This window comes from Pithys albifrons, chromosome 26, assembly GCF_047495875.1.
Source record: "Pithys albifrons albifrons isolate INPA30051 chromosome 26, PitAlb_v1, whole genome shotgun sequence".
Classification (NCBI taxonomy): domain Eukaryota; kingdom Metazoa; phylum Chordata; class Aves; order Passeriformes; family Thamnophilidae; genus Pithys; species Pithys albifrons.
The window spans coordinates 3,763,900-3,780,929 of record NC_092483.1 but is presented as its reverse complement, the minus strand read 5'-3'; the positions used below and the strand labels follow the sequence as shown (position 1 = coordinate 3,780,929).

General features: G+C 45.3%; 1 protein-coding gene and 1 long non-coding RNA gene across 8 annotated transcripts in view; one reads left to right on the top strand and one right to left on the bottom strand.

Moving 5' to 3' along the window:
- LOC139683011 (uncharacterized) overlaps nt 1-15,880 on the bottom strand; it is a 28,285-nt gene extending 12,405 nt beyond the window's left edge. For 4 of the 6 annotated variants that reach the window (XR_011699714.1, XR_011699711.1, XR_011699716.1 and 1 more), the window contains exon 1: nt 15,638-15,880. This is a non-coding gene — a long non-coding RNA (uncharacterized lncRNA). Of the gene's footprint in view, nt 1-8,905; nt 8,922-13,940; nt 14,044-15,637 lie in introns of those variants that run through there. The other 2 variants (XR_011699713.1, XR_011699717.1) reach the window with 2 other exon arrangements.
- A 248-nt stretch (nt 15,881-16,128) lies between these two features.
- LOC139683048 (zinc finger SWIM domain-containing protein 6) overlaps nt 16,129-17,030 on the top strand; it is a 203,492-nt gene continuing 202,590 nt past the window's right edge. For both annotated transcript variants that reach the window (XM_071577782.1, XM_071577781.1), the window contains exon 1: nt 16,129-16,676. In XM_071577782.1, coding sequence (XP_071433883.1) covers nt 16,145-16,676 — 532 coding nt within the window. In that variant the 5' untranslated portion in view covers nt 16,129-16,144. The remainder of the gene's footprint in view (nt 16,677-17,030) is intronic.

Genomic DNA, 17,030 nt, shown 5'->3' with positions numbered 1-17,030 from the left:
GGCAGATCTTAGCTGCCTGTTCTGGAACAGGGGTAGAGATAGGAGGACTTTATCCTATAAGCTGCTAAATATTAATTCACTAAAATCTACAGCATTACATCTACTGTGTTCCTAAAATCTACAAAATATGAAAATTGAAATCAAAAAACCCCTTCGGCATCAGTTCGATAATCAGTTTCTTATCTCTGGGGCTCCTGCAAAAGAAGCCTGTCCCGTGCTGGGTTTCAACAGATTTTTAAACATACATATACTTCTACATTCAAATAAAAATCATCAAATTCAATTTCAATTTGAGTTTAGGAAATTAATAAATTTCATCTATCACAGCATCTTCAAGGACAGGTCTGTACCTTGTGATTTTTGCTGTATGTTATAGAGTGAATTTTATAATAACTACTAAGGAAATTCTATGATAGGTGTATCAAATAATAACATTATCATGTAATAAGCATAAGTCCCCCCAATCACTACAGATATGCACTGCATCTCTAGCACATAGAACGGAGCTTCAGTTTTTAGCATATTAAGCTTGTAAGTACAGCTCCCTCACCATCACAAATAAATCTGGTCTCAGACTTCTTGAAATGGGAGAAAGAGGGTCCTTTTTGTTTGTGGGGGTTTTGTTTGTTTGGGTTTTTTGAGTTTTTTTTGGTTTGGTTTTGGTGTTTTGGTTTTTTGTCTGTTTTCTTTTGGCTTTAAAGCCATTTTACCAGCACTTAACATACTGGAAAATGCACTTCTGAGAATTTTTACTATACGTTGTTGTTATAGTTTCAAAATCTTTCATGGATTTTTTTTTGTCCCTTACCAACACAGCGGTTTGGGGGTTGGGAGCCAGAACGAGGTAGCTTGTTGGAGCTCAGTTCTCTCTCTGCCTGCTGGAGCCAGTTAGCTGTCTAAAGCGTAAAGAAAGCAGTAGCTAATAGCTTTGCATTCCAAAGTGATAGCAGGGGAGAGGAGTGGGGAAAGGGTTTTTTTCTGGGACTTCACTTTTTTTTTCCCCTGGCTTGGGAAGTGGTCAGAGAGAGGTTTCCCCGTGCTCATTTTCTGCTGGTGCCCCATGCCTTTGTTTTCCATCTGCTTGGGTGCCCAGCCACTGCTTTGCTGGGCTAGCAGCAGCAGTGGGAGGGGTCCTGGCTCACCCCCAACTCCCCACGTCCTGTGCTGTTTTCCTGTGAGGACAGCCACCACTGCCTGGATTCGCTCCGGACTCATTGAGGGCCAGCGCCATCTGCAGAGGAGTTTCAAATCCCCCAACATGTTTGGACAAAAGACGGTGAGAGGTCCTTGCGCTACCCATGGGAAGGGGCCCAGCCCGTCTCTGTGGCCACCATTCCTATGGGAGCTTTGGAATTGGCACCACTCCCTCGGCTGTGCCTTTGCCTTGCCAGAGCCCAACAGTGCTCTCTGCTGACTGTGAGTCACTGCAGTTTCTCCTTCACTGGAGCCCAACAGCGCCCCCAGTGGCCGTGAGTGAGTCACTGCAGCCTCTGCCTCCCGAGGCACGACAGCGCTCCCTGCTGTTTGTAGATATAACTACACCAAAGGGGCAAAGATGGGACTTGATTGTTTGAAAGTTTGGTTATGGTGTTGCTGTTTGTTCTGTTCTGTTTTGGGTTATATATATATATTAGTAAAGAACTGTTATTTTCCTTTTCTACATTTTGTGCCTGAAGCCTTTTAATTTCAAAATAATAATAATACCTTGGAGGGAGGAGTTTTTTTCTTTTCTATCCCAGGAAGGCTCCTCTTCCCCTTAGCAGACATTTTTGTCTTGTTAAATGTAGACAGTTATCTTTCTTTGTCATAGGTGAATATCTGGGTAAGCAGTGTCTTTTGTTCCTTACATTAGTGGATTGATGCCAGTCTTCACACAGAGTTTCTGCCTGAGAATTACTATGCTGCCTGGCATGGCAAAGTAGCTGTTTGGTCTAATGCAAGGAAGCCTAAAGTAAAATGGAGTTTAAAGGAAGGAAGCCAGTGAAGATAAAAAGATTTGTTAGTGTATCCACAAGAAGGCAGTCCAATGATGTTACCATTTAGACTACCAGTCTACTTCACTTTCTGTACATTATACATGCCGAGGTGTTCATGATAGTAGATCAGTCTAGCATTTTGCAACTGGTAAACTTGAGAAAAAATAGCTAGAAGAAAGTTATTTTAAAACATGAAGTTTTCATCAAATTTGCTTTTATTTTTACATTAGGAAAAATAGTAATTTAAAAATAAAGTTTAGAAAAGCTTGTGAGAGTAATAAGATTATTTTTACTTTGAAAATCTGATTCTTCTAAATCAGTTAAACATGTTTAATTTTAAGAATTTCACGATATCATTTTACTTGTAACAGTGATGTTTTTATCCCTAGTAACTTACTAGTGAGCTAAACTGTCCCAACAGATATCCTAACACAAGGCTCCGTATAAGGAAGAAATAATTCATTCCCAGAGTCTATTTTCAATAAATGTAAACTGAATGTGCTCATTCCTTGAGAAAATGCAGAACAACATTAATTCACACAGCTATGGGACTCTGGCACACACAGTGCCCTCTCCTTCAGTCCATCTCAGAAGGATTTCATACCTCAAGTATCAAGCCACAAAAAGGCAGAGGACACAAATGAATGTCAAGAATTAGAATGTTTGTATCTTTTCATTAATAAAGAATACTCGTAAAGCACACCTGGTATTTTAAGTACATTTTCCTAAATGCTTTTAGATTCTAGCCTGACTCGAGTTTCAGAATCATCATGGAATTTAATTAGAATAAAAACCTGCACTTTGAAATGGCTCATTCACCACTGCTGCTGGTTTATTTTCACTTTAACAGAGAGACTCTAAAGAGCTGGCAATATTTATCCTAGAGTATTTGGTTTAAAAGGCTACTAAAAGGCAAACATTTTATTTTGAAGTCCTTAAATTAAAAATAATTTCTGAACATAACAAATGAAACTATTTAAGAAAACATTGTAAAACCAAAGATATTGACCAAGCACATTATTTTCTTCATTGACTAATCTTAAGACTATAACTTCATCAACACATCACTATTATCCATTTTTCCTCTATTTAAATTTCCAGAGTCACGACACTGCAAAGTGTAGTAATATTCCCTACCTTTACCTACAGCAGTGTTTTTCAAAATTTCAAATGATAAATCACAGCAGACATTTGGAATCTGTAAAACCTATAGCTTTCTTATAAGAACTGCTTTGTTATCTAAAAAAGTAAAGGAACAGGTTAAAAAGTACTCATTTTAGCATTTTAAAATCAGCTGTTTCAGTAGGCCCATCAGTCACTTTGTATTTGATTATTTTAGTGCCACCACCCCAAATAACTGTTCTTGGTTTTTTCTTAAAGCTCTAAGAGCCCTCTGATCTCCCTTTCTGAGTTTCTTCCTCTTCATATCTGACCCCCTACTCTTCCAGCACATGAATCTGGCCTCTTGTTCGGCTTAAATGCCATGTCTCCTCTTAATGGTTGTTTGTTGTTCTTGTTCTCATATTTCCAGATAATTTTTACCACCAGGGTGACTTGTGTTGGCCATCATTAGGTTATCTGCAATCCATTCTTCTGCATTTAGACCATTGTTTGTTTCATAGAAAAACAACTGCACAGCTGTATATGATCTTTCTTTTAAATCACCATAACTGGTAGAATGCTGAAGTCCTGCATGTATTACTGAAATGAGAAAAAAATGCCTGCAAGTGGCCTAATGCTTTGAAACATTATTAAGAATGAATTTCACCAAGTGGTGGTCAAGTATTTTTCCAAGTAGCTCACAGAATAGGCTTCTATTATGTGCAGGAAGTTAACCAAGTGTGTTAGGTTGAGCTGGCAAAATGCCAACTGCCTAATACAGATTCTCCCTCCCCCCACTGAGAAAAGGGAGGAAAAAAATCAACTTAAAACAGGTTTATATATTTATACATAAAAGTAGACTACAATACAACACACACCTACACAAGTTAGATATAACAAAAAATTCTTTCACCTCCCCATCAAATAAATCCCAACATTCTAGCTATAAATCACCCAAGAAAACTCAATCCCCTGAGGGACAGACCCAAGCAGAGAGAAAGACTAATAATAAACATTTTACTCTCCTAAGATACCATAGCAGTAAGCAGCAAGCAGCAGTGGAGCCTGGTCCAAGAAAACAAAACAATATGTCCTTCCCAGACAAGAAGCCATGAAGGAACTGAACTAAGCCCCTCCTACACCTGCTTTTATATTTGAGACGATGTCAGAATATGGTATGGCATACTATTGGCCAGTAGAAGTCAGATGTCAGCTGGCCTGACACAGCTCGAGTCAGCTGATAATCTAAGGCCTACTCTGAAAACTAAAGGCCTAGCTAAACCCATAATATCAAGTCAAGGTTGCTGCTTTGCAGCCATTCCTTTCTGCAAAGCTCTGGAATAGAGACCTCCCAAAACCATGAGGAAGAAAAAGAAGAAATGAATGCTCAGCTCAGCAAGGTCTTTGCACAAGAATATCCATTGAAAGATAAAACTAACTATAAATTTCAATACAGTTCAGGTATGTGTGAGACTGAAATGTTAATGGTTAACAACTCAAAACAATTGCTCATTTGTGGAGGCAGTAGGGTCCTTTCCTGAGGCCAGGTTTGCACCCGAGGAGAAGGTGAATTTTTGGGTGTGTGGTGGCAAAGCCTCTGGTCCACATAAGACAGAGGGGGTGAATACCTACCACCAGAGGTTACAAGCTGGGCTTTAAACCAGATAAGAGGCAGAGTCTGTGGAGACAGGATGGTGCTTTTTATCATGCCAATTGTCCTCCCTTACACACATACAGACACATCCCCTCCCCCTGGGGAAAGTCACATTCACACAGGACATTCACATACACATGTAAGCCTGAGGGTATTCATCTCTTCTGATGGGACATAACTGGCTCAACTATGCTGACATGAGAAGCAGCTGTCATGTCTTAGAAGAGGCTGATGCCGAAAGGGTTTTTGTTCTGATTTTCACATTTTGTAGATTTTAGGAACACAGTAGTTGTAGATTTTTAGAGGGTTAATATTTCTAAAAGTTTAAGTTTAATGCCTTTCTATCACTACCCCGTCCCAGAACAGGGAGCTCAAATTCCTTTAGTTAATTAATCTTGTTTAGACTCCTTTCCAAGGTAAAGAGCTGAAGGATATCAGAAGGCCTACAGAAGGAAACATAAACATAGGTCAGAGTGACCCAAAAGCCAGAATCGGATGAACTCCAAGAGACCTTTGTGTGCCTGAGGAAGAAGAGTTGATGAAGACAGAGGGTCTTGACGACCCCAGACCCAATTCCAAGGGGTGGAACAGGGGTGGGACTGGGGCTGGACTGAGAAATGTGTAAAGCAATGATTGGAAGGATCTTATTATAAAAGCCATGGAAACAAGAACTGAGACACATGCATGTCATCCTGTATTCCTGTGGGCTGTAGGCCCTCTGTTATTAAAGGACCTTTACTTTTTATCTTACCCTACACTAACGTGTGTTGCAGCCCCTGATTCAGGTGGGTCTGGAGGACCACATTACAAGTTTCATTTTCCCCTTAAAAGGACATGTTTCCAGCCTCAACCAATTGGAGTCAGACCACCGCACCTGGGGCGGGGTCACTTGAGGTCATATATACCTGTGTTTTTGAATAAACTTGGGATTTGCTTGAACATCACATTGGTGTGTGCAGTCTCACTAGAGCTTGGTCGGCAACAAACGTGGCTCGAAGTCCTGTTTTTGGGGGGGAAGGGTCATTCACGGCATCAAGGCCATCACAGTCACAATATTCTGAGGTGGAAGGCACCACAAGGATCATTGAGTCCAACTCTTAAATGAATGGCCCGTATAGGGATCAAACTCTCAACCTTGGTGTAAACCATCAAAGACTACTGAAGCACCCCCAGACTCATTTCTGAGGCCTTCTGCCAGAGGACTTAAAGCTCGTCCCCAGGGGAGGTATCTGGGCCTTCCCACCTAGCCTGAGCATACATTAACCCATCAGACTCTGTTTTACAGGCTTCCCCCACTCCCGACCACTCTTCGACCATCACTTCGACCAACAGACATTGAAATTGCAACAATCAGGTCTTGTCATAGGATCATTGGTGGTGTTACCTTTCTACTCTTATCCTTTCTTTCTCTTTCTTCCTTTCTTTTCCCTTATACATTTTCTTTATATGCTTTTATATTGCTATATTACTATAGATAATAATGACCAAAACAGCTACATGTCTTCCACTGATGCTTAAAATCTGCTCTTAAAAGAAATCCTCCAAGACTCAATTTATGAGTTTTAGCAGGCAGCACTCCTTTTATTATGTCGTATGCATGAGAATCTAATTTCTTCAAAAACGTGAATACAGTTACAAAAGCCTCCTACTTTTATTTAGTTACCTAATTAACAATTCAAAGCATTGCCTAATACTGTTACACCCACTTCCAAAACTGTCCATCCCACAGTACCCCCTTCACCCCACCCCTGACATGCCTTCCAAATTTGAGTCAGAGGTCTCAATGACCCTTATCTTTACTTTGTCTTCCTCATCATCTCTGGCTTTCTTGGAAAAATTTCAAGGTTTCTGGGTCCTCTATGGGTAGTTAGAATCATAGAATCGATTGAGTTGGAAAAGACCTCCGAGATCATCAAGTCCAACCCTTGGTCCAACTCCAGTCCATTTACTAGATGATGGCACTCAGTGCCACATCCAATCTGTGTTTAAAAATCTCCAGGGATGGTGAATCCACCACCTCTCTAGGCAGCCCATTCCAATGCCTGATTACTCTCTCTGTAAAGAATTTTTTTCTGATATCCAGCTTAAATTTCCCCTGGCAGAGCTTAAGCCCGTGCCCCCTTGTCCTATCGCTGAGTGCCTGGGAGAAGAGACCAACCCCCACCTGGCTATAACTTCCCTTCAGGTAGTTATAGACAGTGATGAGGTCACCTCTGAGCCTCCTCTTCTCCAGGCTAAACAACCCCAGCTCCCTCAGCCTCTCCCCATAGGACTTATGCTCCAGTCCCTTCACCAGCCTTGTTGCTCTTCTCTGGACCCGCTCCAGCACCTCAATATCCTTTCTGAACTGAGGGGCCCAGAACTGAACACAATACTCAAGGTGTGGCATCACCAACGCAGAATACAGGGGAAAGATCAATTCCCTGGTCTTGCTGGCCACACTATTTTTGATACAGGCCAGGATCCCATTGGCCTTCTTGGCCACCTGGGCACACGGTTGGCTCATGTTGAGCTTCCTGTCAATTAGTACCCCAAGGTTCCTTTCTGCCTGGCTGCTCTCCAGCCACTCTGTGCCCAGCCTGTAGCGCTGTATGGGGTTGTTGTGGCCAAAGTGCAGGACCCGGCACTTGGCCTTATTGAACTTCATCCCATTGGAATCAACCCATCTCTCAAGTCTATCCAGATCCCTCTGCAGCGCCCTCCTGCCTTCCAGCAGGTCGACACTCCCTGCCAACTTGGTGTCATCTGCAAACTTGCTGCTGATGGACTCAATCCCCTCATCTAAATCAATAAAAATGTGAAACAGGACTGGACCCAACACTGACCCCTGGGGAACACCACTAGTGACTGGTCACCAGCTGGACACTGCCCCGTTCACCAGCACTCTCTGGGACCAGTCCTCCAGCCAGCTCCTAACCCAGCAGAGGGTACACTTGTCCAAGCCATGGGCTACCAGCTTTTCCAGCAGTATATTAAGGGAGACAGTGTCAAAGGCCTTGCTTAAGTCTAGATAGACCACATCCACAGCCTTCCCCTCATCCACTAGGTGGGTCACCTGATCGTAAAAGGAGATCAGGTTGGTCAGACAGGACCTGGCCCTCCTAAACCCATGCTGGCTGGGTCTAATCCCTTGTCCATCCTGAAGGTGCTGTGTGATTGCACTCAGGATGATCTGCTCCATAACCCTGCCAGGCACGGAGGTCAGGCTGACAGGCCTGTAGTTGCCAGGGTCAGCCTTACAGCCCTTTTTGTGGATTGGGGTGACATTCACTAACCTCCAATCATCTGGGACCTCCCCAGAGAGCCAGGACTGTTGGAAGATGATGGAGAGCGGCTTGGCAAGCTCTTCTGCCAGCTCCCTCATCACCCTGGGATGGATCCCATCTGGTCCCATAGACTTGTTAGGATCCAACTGGCTCTGTCAGTAACTATATCCTCCTGGAATACAGGAGGGCTATTCAGCTCCCTCTCTCTGTTTTCCAGCTCCAGAAGCCAGTGGTCTTGAGGGCCACCTTACTGCTAAAAACTGAGGCAAAGTAGGTGTTAAGTACCTCAGCCTTCTCCTCATCTTCCTTAACTATATTTCCCTCCAAGTCCAACAGAGAATGGAGGTTTTCCTTGCCCCTCCTTTTGTTATTAATGTATTTATAGAAGGACTTTTTGTTATCCCTAACTGAATTAGCCAAATTAACTTCAAATTGCACTTTTCTTTCCCTAATTTTTTTCCTGCATGACCTAGCTATCTTCGTAAATTCTTCAAAGTAGTCAGCCCTTTTTTCCACAGTCTGTAAACTTTCTTTTTATCCCTGATTTCTTTCAGAATCTCCCTATTTAACTAAGCTGGCTGTCTTCCCCTCTGGCTGGCCTTTCGGCACACTGGTATAACCTGTTGCTGTGCACTCAAAATTTCCTTCTTAAAACATGTCCAATCCTCCTGGACACCCTTGCTGTTAAGGGTTGTTTCCCAGGGTATGCTCTGAATCAGTTTTTTGAATAGGCAAAAAATCTGCCCTCTGGAAGTCCAGCGTAGAGGTTTTAATGATGGCTCTTCTTACATCCCTGAGGATTGAAAATTCTATTATTTCATGGTCACTATGCCCCAGGCGGCCTCCAACCACTACATCATCCACCAGCCCCTCTCTGTTTGTAAACAGTAGGTCTAGTGGGGCCTTACCCCGGTAGGCTCATTTACCAGTTGATGAAGGTAATTGTCCTCTGTACACTCCAGGAACCTCCTAGACTGCCTCTTCTCTGCAGTATTTAGCTCCCAGCAGATATCTGGCAGGTTAAAGTCACCCACAAGAACAAGGGCTGAAGATTTTGAGACATCCTTCAGGTGCTTGTAGAATAATTCGTCTCCTTCATCATCCTGGTTGGGCGGTCTGTAACAGACACCCACAAGGGTGTCAGCCTTGTTGGCCTTCCCCCTGATTCTGGCCCACAGGCACTCAACCTTGTCACTGCTGACCTCAATCTACAGAGTCAAGAGACTCTCTAACATATAAAGCCACCCCTCCACCTCTCCTTCCCTGCCTGTCCTTTCTGAAGAGCTTGTAGCCCCCCATAGCAGCACTCCAGTCATGTGAGTCATCCCTCCATGTTTCTGTGACAGCAACTATGTCATAGTTTTCCTGTTGCACTATGGCTTCCAGCTCCTCTTGTTTGTTTCCCATACTGAGTGCATTGGTGTACATGCACTTCAGCTGGGCCACTGATTTTATTATCAACTCGGGCTCTACAGTCTTATGGGCTACAGTTCTTTTGCCCTTCCTAGATAAATGAAGCCCATCTGGTTTGAGGAGACTAGGCAACATGGAGTTTGCCCCATGATCAAAAACCCCAAAATTCTGACGATAGCACCATCCCCTAAGCCACCTATTGGTAAGCTGGGCTTTCCTAAACCTCTCCTCCTTTATCCCAGCTAGCACAGGAACTGAGGCAATTACTACCTGTGCTCCTGTCCCATGAAGTGACCGGGTCAGTGCCTTAAAATCTTTTTTAATTATTCTGGTACTCCTTTTATTGATGTCATCATTGCCAACCTAGACAACCAACAGCGGGTAATAGTCTGAGGGTTGAACAAGCTTAGGAAGTCTTTTGGTAATATCCCTCACCCTGGCCCTGGGAAGGCAGTAAACTTCCCTGTGGGATGGGTCTGGCTGACATATAGGGCCCTCAGTTCCCCTCAAAAGGGAGTCACCAATTACAACAACCCTTCTCTTTTTCCTCTTATCTGTGGTTGTAACCCGTCCAGTAGACTGGGGCTAACCAGAAGTTATTGTAGACAGATCTTCTCCTGACTGTCCTCTATCAGACTGTCCGAGTCCAGGGCCATATACCTGTTTTTTAAGGGCACCCCGGTAGGTGAAAGGGGTCGAGAGGGGGTGTTTTTGCCTCTACGACCAGGCACCTCTTTCCATTCCTCCCCACCCATATGATCTGTTCTAGCTGCCTGATGGCAGGAGGGGTTGGGCTTCACCACCTCCTGCTGGGCTTCCTTAGGGTTTGAAAGGGTGTGACTCCACCAGTCAATTTCCCTTTCACTCTCCCTTATGTTTCTGAGCCTTTCCATCTCTTCCTTTAGCTCTGCCACCAGACACAGCAAATCGTTCACCTGCTCACATCGTATGCAGGTGCTTCTCACACTGTCCTCTGGTAGCAGTTCCAGGCTCAAACAGTCTATGCAGCCAGAGGCCTGAGTGGCTGCATCCTTTTTAGAGGGTTCTGTCTGTATTGACACCCCTCTACTGGTAACAGGAGCAACAGCTTTCATTTTTTTGGGAGGCATGACTGCCTTGAGTTGTGGGGAAAGGTAAAAAAGAAAAAAAAAAGCCGCAAAAATACCTAGGCTTATGCCCTGTCTGTTCTCCCTGCTTGTGCAAACTGACGTGCCACGCCCTCACTGCCATGCCATGCCACGCCCCTGTTCGCCACACTCCAGGTCGCTAGTGCTTCCTAGAGATGTTTTTAAACCCTTCTCAATCTGCTAACGAGCAAGCCACACCTCTAATTCACCTCTGAGTCACCTGCTGACAGTTGAAGGAGCAGCAAACAAAGCCTGGCAGGAAATGCCAGGAAAGATGTCCTAGTTTTGACTAGGACATATCAAAGGATGTGCCTGTTATGTTCTAGATACACCCTTTACAAACAAGATGTTCTCTGCTTTGGTAAACAAATCTCTATCTATTGAAATCCTTGACGAGAAATATTAAAGAATATTTGAAAAATTTGGTACAAGGGGTGGTGGTTAGTTACAAGTCCTTATTCTAAAGTGCTAAAAGAGTTATACTAAAATCTATATCATCTAGATTTTAAGGTATCACCACTGCAACCAAAATGTTCTAAAATAAACCCTCTATATATATATTTACAAACACCAAACATTCAGTGTCATTCCACTCTATTCTGCCCCAAGGGACCTATTAACTAGAACCTGGGTTACCTACACCTTCTGGGGCAGGTCGTAACAGTATGGCTTTAACACATTTTAGTTTATTCTCCGGAATTAACACATCTTTCCACTTGCTTTCACAAAGTTAAAAGAACTCAAGGGGCAATACTAGCAGAACAAAGGAACTTCAGACTCATTATGGAGCTAAACCAATGCAGAGGGAGCCTAAGGAGAAGGATACCTGGTATTTATGACTGAATTTCAAGAGCAAAGATGCCATTACTTCTTCACATACTCCCTAGCCCATAAATGAAAAATGCTTTGAGAATATCCTGTATAGCTATTAATATTCTTATTTAACAGGAAGTAGATAGTCCTGCCGAGTAGTTTTAGTGGGTTGACCCTGACTGGACACCAGGTACCCACTAAAGCCACTCTCTCCCTCCCCTCTGCAACTGGAGAGAGGGGAGAAAAAAACAACAACAAAGGATTCATGAGTTAAGAGCTGGGAGAGGGCACTTACTGATCGCCATCATGGGCAAGAGACTCAAAGTGGTGATATAATATTTATTACTAACGGGAGCAGAGCAAAAGAGTGAGAAGTAAAATAATCTTAAAAACACCTTCCCCCCACTCCTCCTTCCTTCCAACTTCTATCTCCTCCCCCCCAGCAGTTCAGGGAGATGGAGAATGGGGGTTACAGTCAGTTGTTTCTATTGCTGCTCAGGGTGAGGAGTCTTTCCTCTGCTTCCCATGGGGTCCCTCCCACAGGAGATAGTCCTTCATAAACCTCTCTAGCATGAGTTCATCCCACAGGCAACAGTTCTTCACAAAACTGCTGTCCTGTGGGTCATTTCTCCATGGGGTACAGCCCTTCATGAACAAGTTGCTTCAGTGTGGGTCCCCCACAGGGCCACAAGTCCTACTAGGGAAAAACCTGCTCCAGTGTGGGCTCCTCTCTCCATGGGTCGTAGGTCCCTGCCAGGACCCTGCTCCATCATGAGCCTCCCATGGGATCATGGCTTTCTTCGTGTATTCACCCGCTCCGGCGTGGGCTCCTCCATGAGCTGCAGGTGGATCTCTGCATCCCAATGGTCCTCCATGGGCTGTAGGGGGACAGCCTGATCCACCATGGTCTTCACCACAGGCTGCAGGGGCCTCAGCTCTGGTACCAGGAGCACTTGCTCCCCCTCCTGCACTGGCCTTGGTGTCTATGTTGTTGTTCACATGTTCTCACTGCTCTTCCCTTGCTGCAATTTTCAACTGTGCAATAGCTTTCTTTCTGTTCTGTTCTTAAATATGTTATCACGAAGGCATTACTATGATTCCTGATTGGCTCGGCCTTGGCCAGCGGCAGGAAGCCCATCCTGGAGCCGGCTGGCATTGGCTCCACCAGACATAGGGGAAGCTTCGGACAAAAGCCACTCCTGTAGCACCCTCGCTACCCAAAACCTGGCCGCAGAAACCACATACAGTAGGAGATGGATGAAAAAGGTGAATCTATGGGCTTTTCCACCTGCTTTTATTTGGGATTTCTTAAGTGAATTTGATAGTTTCTGCCCAGATTTGAAATGACAGAAGAATAACTAAGTAGAGATAACTTCTGCTTATCATGGAAGTTCTATTTTTCATTGGCACATCTCCACTTTTCTAATTTGTCAATTTTCATTATAAAGCTTCTTTACTATGACAGGAAGAATTCTTCCAGTGGCATTAGTGCGTTATCTTTATTGCAGCAGGCGGCTAAGACCTGGTAAAGAATAGCCATTACTCAACTTAGAAGACCATTTTTTACTGACTTACTAGACACTTGTGTAAGACCCCAGGCTTGCACTCCAAGCTCATTGAAGGGGTTTTTCCTTAAAAATATACAAGGCTCCAAAAATTCACCTGCCAAATTTATTAAAAGGGCCTTCAGTTCTTTTATACCTTAAGAGGGCACAAGGGAGAAGATGTTACACACATTTTCTCAGGAGGTAAAATAACACGCTTTTACTGGCAAACTTTAGAACATAAGGGAAATTTAACCAAATTAAACATTTAACCAAAATAAAGCATTCTACAAAGCATTGACTTAACGCATGCTAACCCATACAACTTAGCAAAATCCAACCTGTCTGGTTTTAAGTTACCCAAAATATCAAGAAAGGAGATTAGGAGAAGTAAAGAAAGAGAGAGAAAAAAGAGAATTATAGCTACCACCTGGAGTACCGTGCAAGTCTAGCTTCCATATGTCCAGATGGTAGGATCCAACCACATGGAGACCACATGTTTCTGATTTTTATCTGCTCTAGCCCCCTGTGGCCACTCCCCTCCCAGGCAGGACTTCTGGCCCACTGGCCATTATGGGGCTCCAGGGTGGAGTGAGGGGCAATACTCACAGTGTGTTGGCCAATCTGAGGCTAGTTTAGGGGCATCAGGGGGTGTGGTATGGAGGAGTGCTCCTGGGCTGCTTTTGACTGACAGCTGCTCTGGGCCTGCCCAAGGAGGCTCCAAGGGGCTGGGGTATGGAACAGGACACCATCTCACCTTTGTGAAATTCAACCTGTTCCTCCCACACACAAACACTTGAGTTGGTCCAAGCCAATAATTAATATAATAATCCAGTGTCTCACAACTTGTTTAAAACAGAAACACCGCTAGAAGAACATTGAAGAAAAATTATTAACAGAGTGATAGTGTGAAAATTAAATATCATTTTCCTTTGCTCTTGTACACATGCAATCATGAAGTTCTCATTTTTTACCTTCTACATATTCCATTTATTTGCTCTCAGAAATACTGAAATCAATACCATATTAATAGCAAAATAAAGTACCTCATCCTTGTCTCTTGTCTGTAGTAGTCAGGCTCCCAAATACCTCCAAAAGTTTGTTGGAATCAAGGATATAAATCCAGTAGATCACTTGTAAAATATATGCCTATAATGATGATTATGCAAGTTAATATCCTAGCAAGGTATCTGTGAATTTATGAAACTGGCACCTCAAGAGTAACTGTTTTGTGCGGTCTATACCTAGAAGCACAAGCATCAGTTTATACTCATTTCCTGGTCAGAAGGTAACTCTCATGATCCCAAAGAAAAAACACCTTGTAGTATATACAGAAAATGAACTATGCAGAACACAGTTTAGTCCCTGCACGTAGACTGCAGTTTAAACTCCTTGACTAAAAACCATTAGCCATTTTCTTAGTATAAGCAACTAACAGCAGAAAAAGGAAAAAAAAAGTTCTATACCTAAATGTAAAAAGATTCTCTACCTGTGAAATTACAAATAAATGGTACTGTCTATGAGCTTAGTATTATATTAAAAAGCAAATACTTGCATATCTTAAACCATCTTCAGGTTTTCTGCTGATCTTTTATTAAAAACCACTCAGCAAGTCTTATACAGTTCACAGAATTTCCCATCCATTTTTAAGGGAAAACAGTTTCTGCAAAGCTCTTCAATCACCTGTTAAAAAAATAAACTATTGGTGCAGTCTGTTTTTGGTGGAAACAAAAGTAGATATTAAGTTTCAAGTCAACTTGTTGTTATTGGTACTTCTTAGATAATTACACCTGACATTCTTTCCTGATTTCCCTGATGGAACCATCTCCCGACTATGCATCTCCCAGATGAACAATTGCATTGCATCATGGAAAATGTAGTCTAGCTGGGTAAAGTAGCCTGTGTGAATGAAGCAACTAGACACTCAAATCACGGCTTCTGCATCATATACTATCAAGTGCTGTTCATTGTTAAATTCAAGCAATATGAGTAAGTTTTTTCAACTGTAATTTGCTATGCAGGATTCTTATATCCTCAGCCTGCTACTGTGGCTCATCAGCATTTTGTTTCTTTTTTAAATTTTTTTTTTCAGGAAGGCCATTTGATTTGAGGATTTAGTACGATCCCATATGTCGGTATGTTTTCTAAATGAATACTGAAAATAAAAAGAATCCTTGTCACTTCACGCTCTGCAGCAAATGAGAACATTATGCACCACATCGTTTGCAAAAAGTTAACCGGGACAGATGGCCAACACTAGCCTTTTTATAGATCTTTTCGACACCAAGGCAAACACAACGCGTTAATTGCGTTCAGTTTACTCACTGCAGGTCGTGGCACGGAGCCCTTCATCTTGGGCTACCAGAGCGGTTCCAAGCTGGACCACCTGTGAAGCCAGTCGGCTGCGTGGAGCTCGCACCAGGCCACAACCAACCCGCACGCAAACGCGTCCAGAGCGTGCGCGCGACGAGCAAGCCAACACCCCATGGGACGGGGGCTCACCCTGCGGACCAATGGCCGTAGATACCGTAGTGCCTCTAATAGAATGGAAATTTGGGTCGCGCCTCACTGAGCCACCTCAAGGACTTGTTGCGGGAACACGTGGGTTCAACCATCCCAGATCCTGCCCCAGCACCCCGACGACACCACCACGCAGGCTTCGCTCATGTCAACCCGCCTCTGACGCAGGAGCCCAAGCCAGGCCACTCGACCCCACGCGGAGCCTCCCACAGGCACTTTCTACCTGCCGTCCAAAGCGCCTCAGCCGCTTCCCAGCAGCCCTCAACTGCCGCGGAGCTCCAGCGAAAGGCGGGCGTCGCTCTGTTTCCCCGGGCGAGGCGCTAAGGGCCGGCCAGCCCCCACCTTTTCGCAGGCGAGAGTGGCCACCTCAGCCGTTACTGTACTTTCCAGCTACCACAATCCTCCTAACCCGCCTCCATCACGTTTCCTAGCGGAGGTGACTGGGCTGAAGCCGCAGCAGCCCCGCCCCCGCGTTCCATTCCTTACATGGTGTCAGAGAGAGCATGCGCACACCATCCCACGGAACTAGCCGTCTTCGGGCTGTTCCATTTATGTTTATGGGGCCGATTTGCATAAGGCCCCGCACCCCACTGGGGGCGAGGCAGCTGGCACCGCCCCTCACGGCCATGTAAGAGAAGAGGGGGCGTGATCCAAGGGGTGGCTCACGGCCTTCCTTGTGCCGTTTATAGGATATATCCACTTCCGCCATCTGCTTAGAAGCAGTGCGATCATGGCGGAGCGTCGTCAACTCCCTTTTCCCGCTAAGCGTCTCTGCTGCAGACCTGGTTATAGTTTGGCATGCAGGCCGGGCCAGCGGGTGGGCGGCACTCAACTCGGCAGTGGGGCGCTCTGCGCCGGACCCTCCTCCGCAGCTGCTACTGTAGCCGCTGCCGCCTCCGCTTCCCTGGGGCTACTACCGCTCGGCAAGACCCATAGCCCCGAGTCCCTGCTGGACATCGCGGCTCGCAAGGTGGCGGAGAAGTGGCCCTTCCAGCAGGTGGAGGAGCGGTTCGAACGGATCCCGGAGCCGGTGCAGCGCAGGATTGTCTACTGGTCTTTTCCCCGCAGCGAGAGAGAGATCTGCATGTACTCCTCCTTCAACACTGGCGCCGAGGATCTCGCCACCGCCCCCCGGGGAGCTACCGCCGATACCGCGCCTGGCGGGAGCGCGGACACCGCCGCCGTCGACGAGAATCGCCTGCCCTTTCGCAGGGGCATCGCTCTGCTAGATGGTGGCTGTGTCGATAACGTCCTGCAAGTCGGTGAGTTACCGGCCGGGACTGCGTTGCGGAGTCGGGCCGCGGCCACCTGGGCAGGGTGCTGTAGGTCTCCACAGCCGCGGGTCATTCGCCTACTATCGGGGGAGCCGCCTCTCTTCCTGTACGGCCTAGGGGCCAGAGCCACCCCACCTCCTTGGCGCGTGCGGCTGGGGACCTCCCCCAGCCCCCCTTCCGCGGTACAGCCTGCACTCAGGCTGTAATTCGGGCCGGGCAACTTCCTCTGCCAGTCTCCTCCTCCTCACGTTCAGAATACGGAATAACTCTTTCGCTCTGCTCCGTGACGTATCCACGGCGCCCGCCGCCAACGGTCGGCCTGGTCTCCGACAGAGGAGCCGA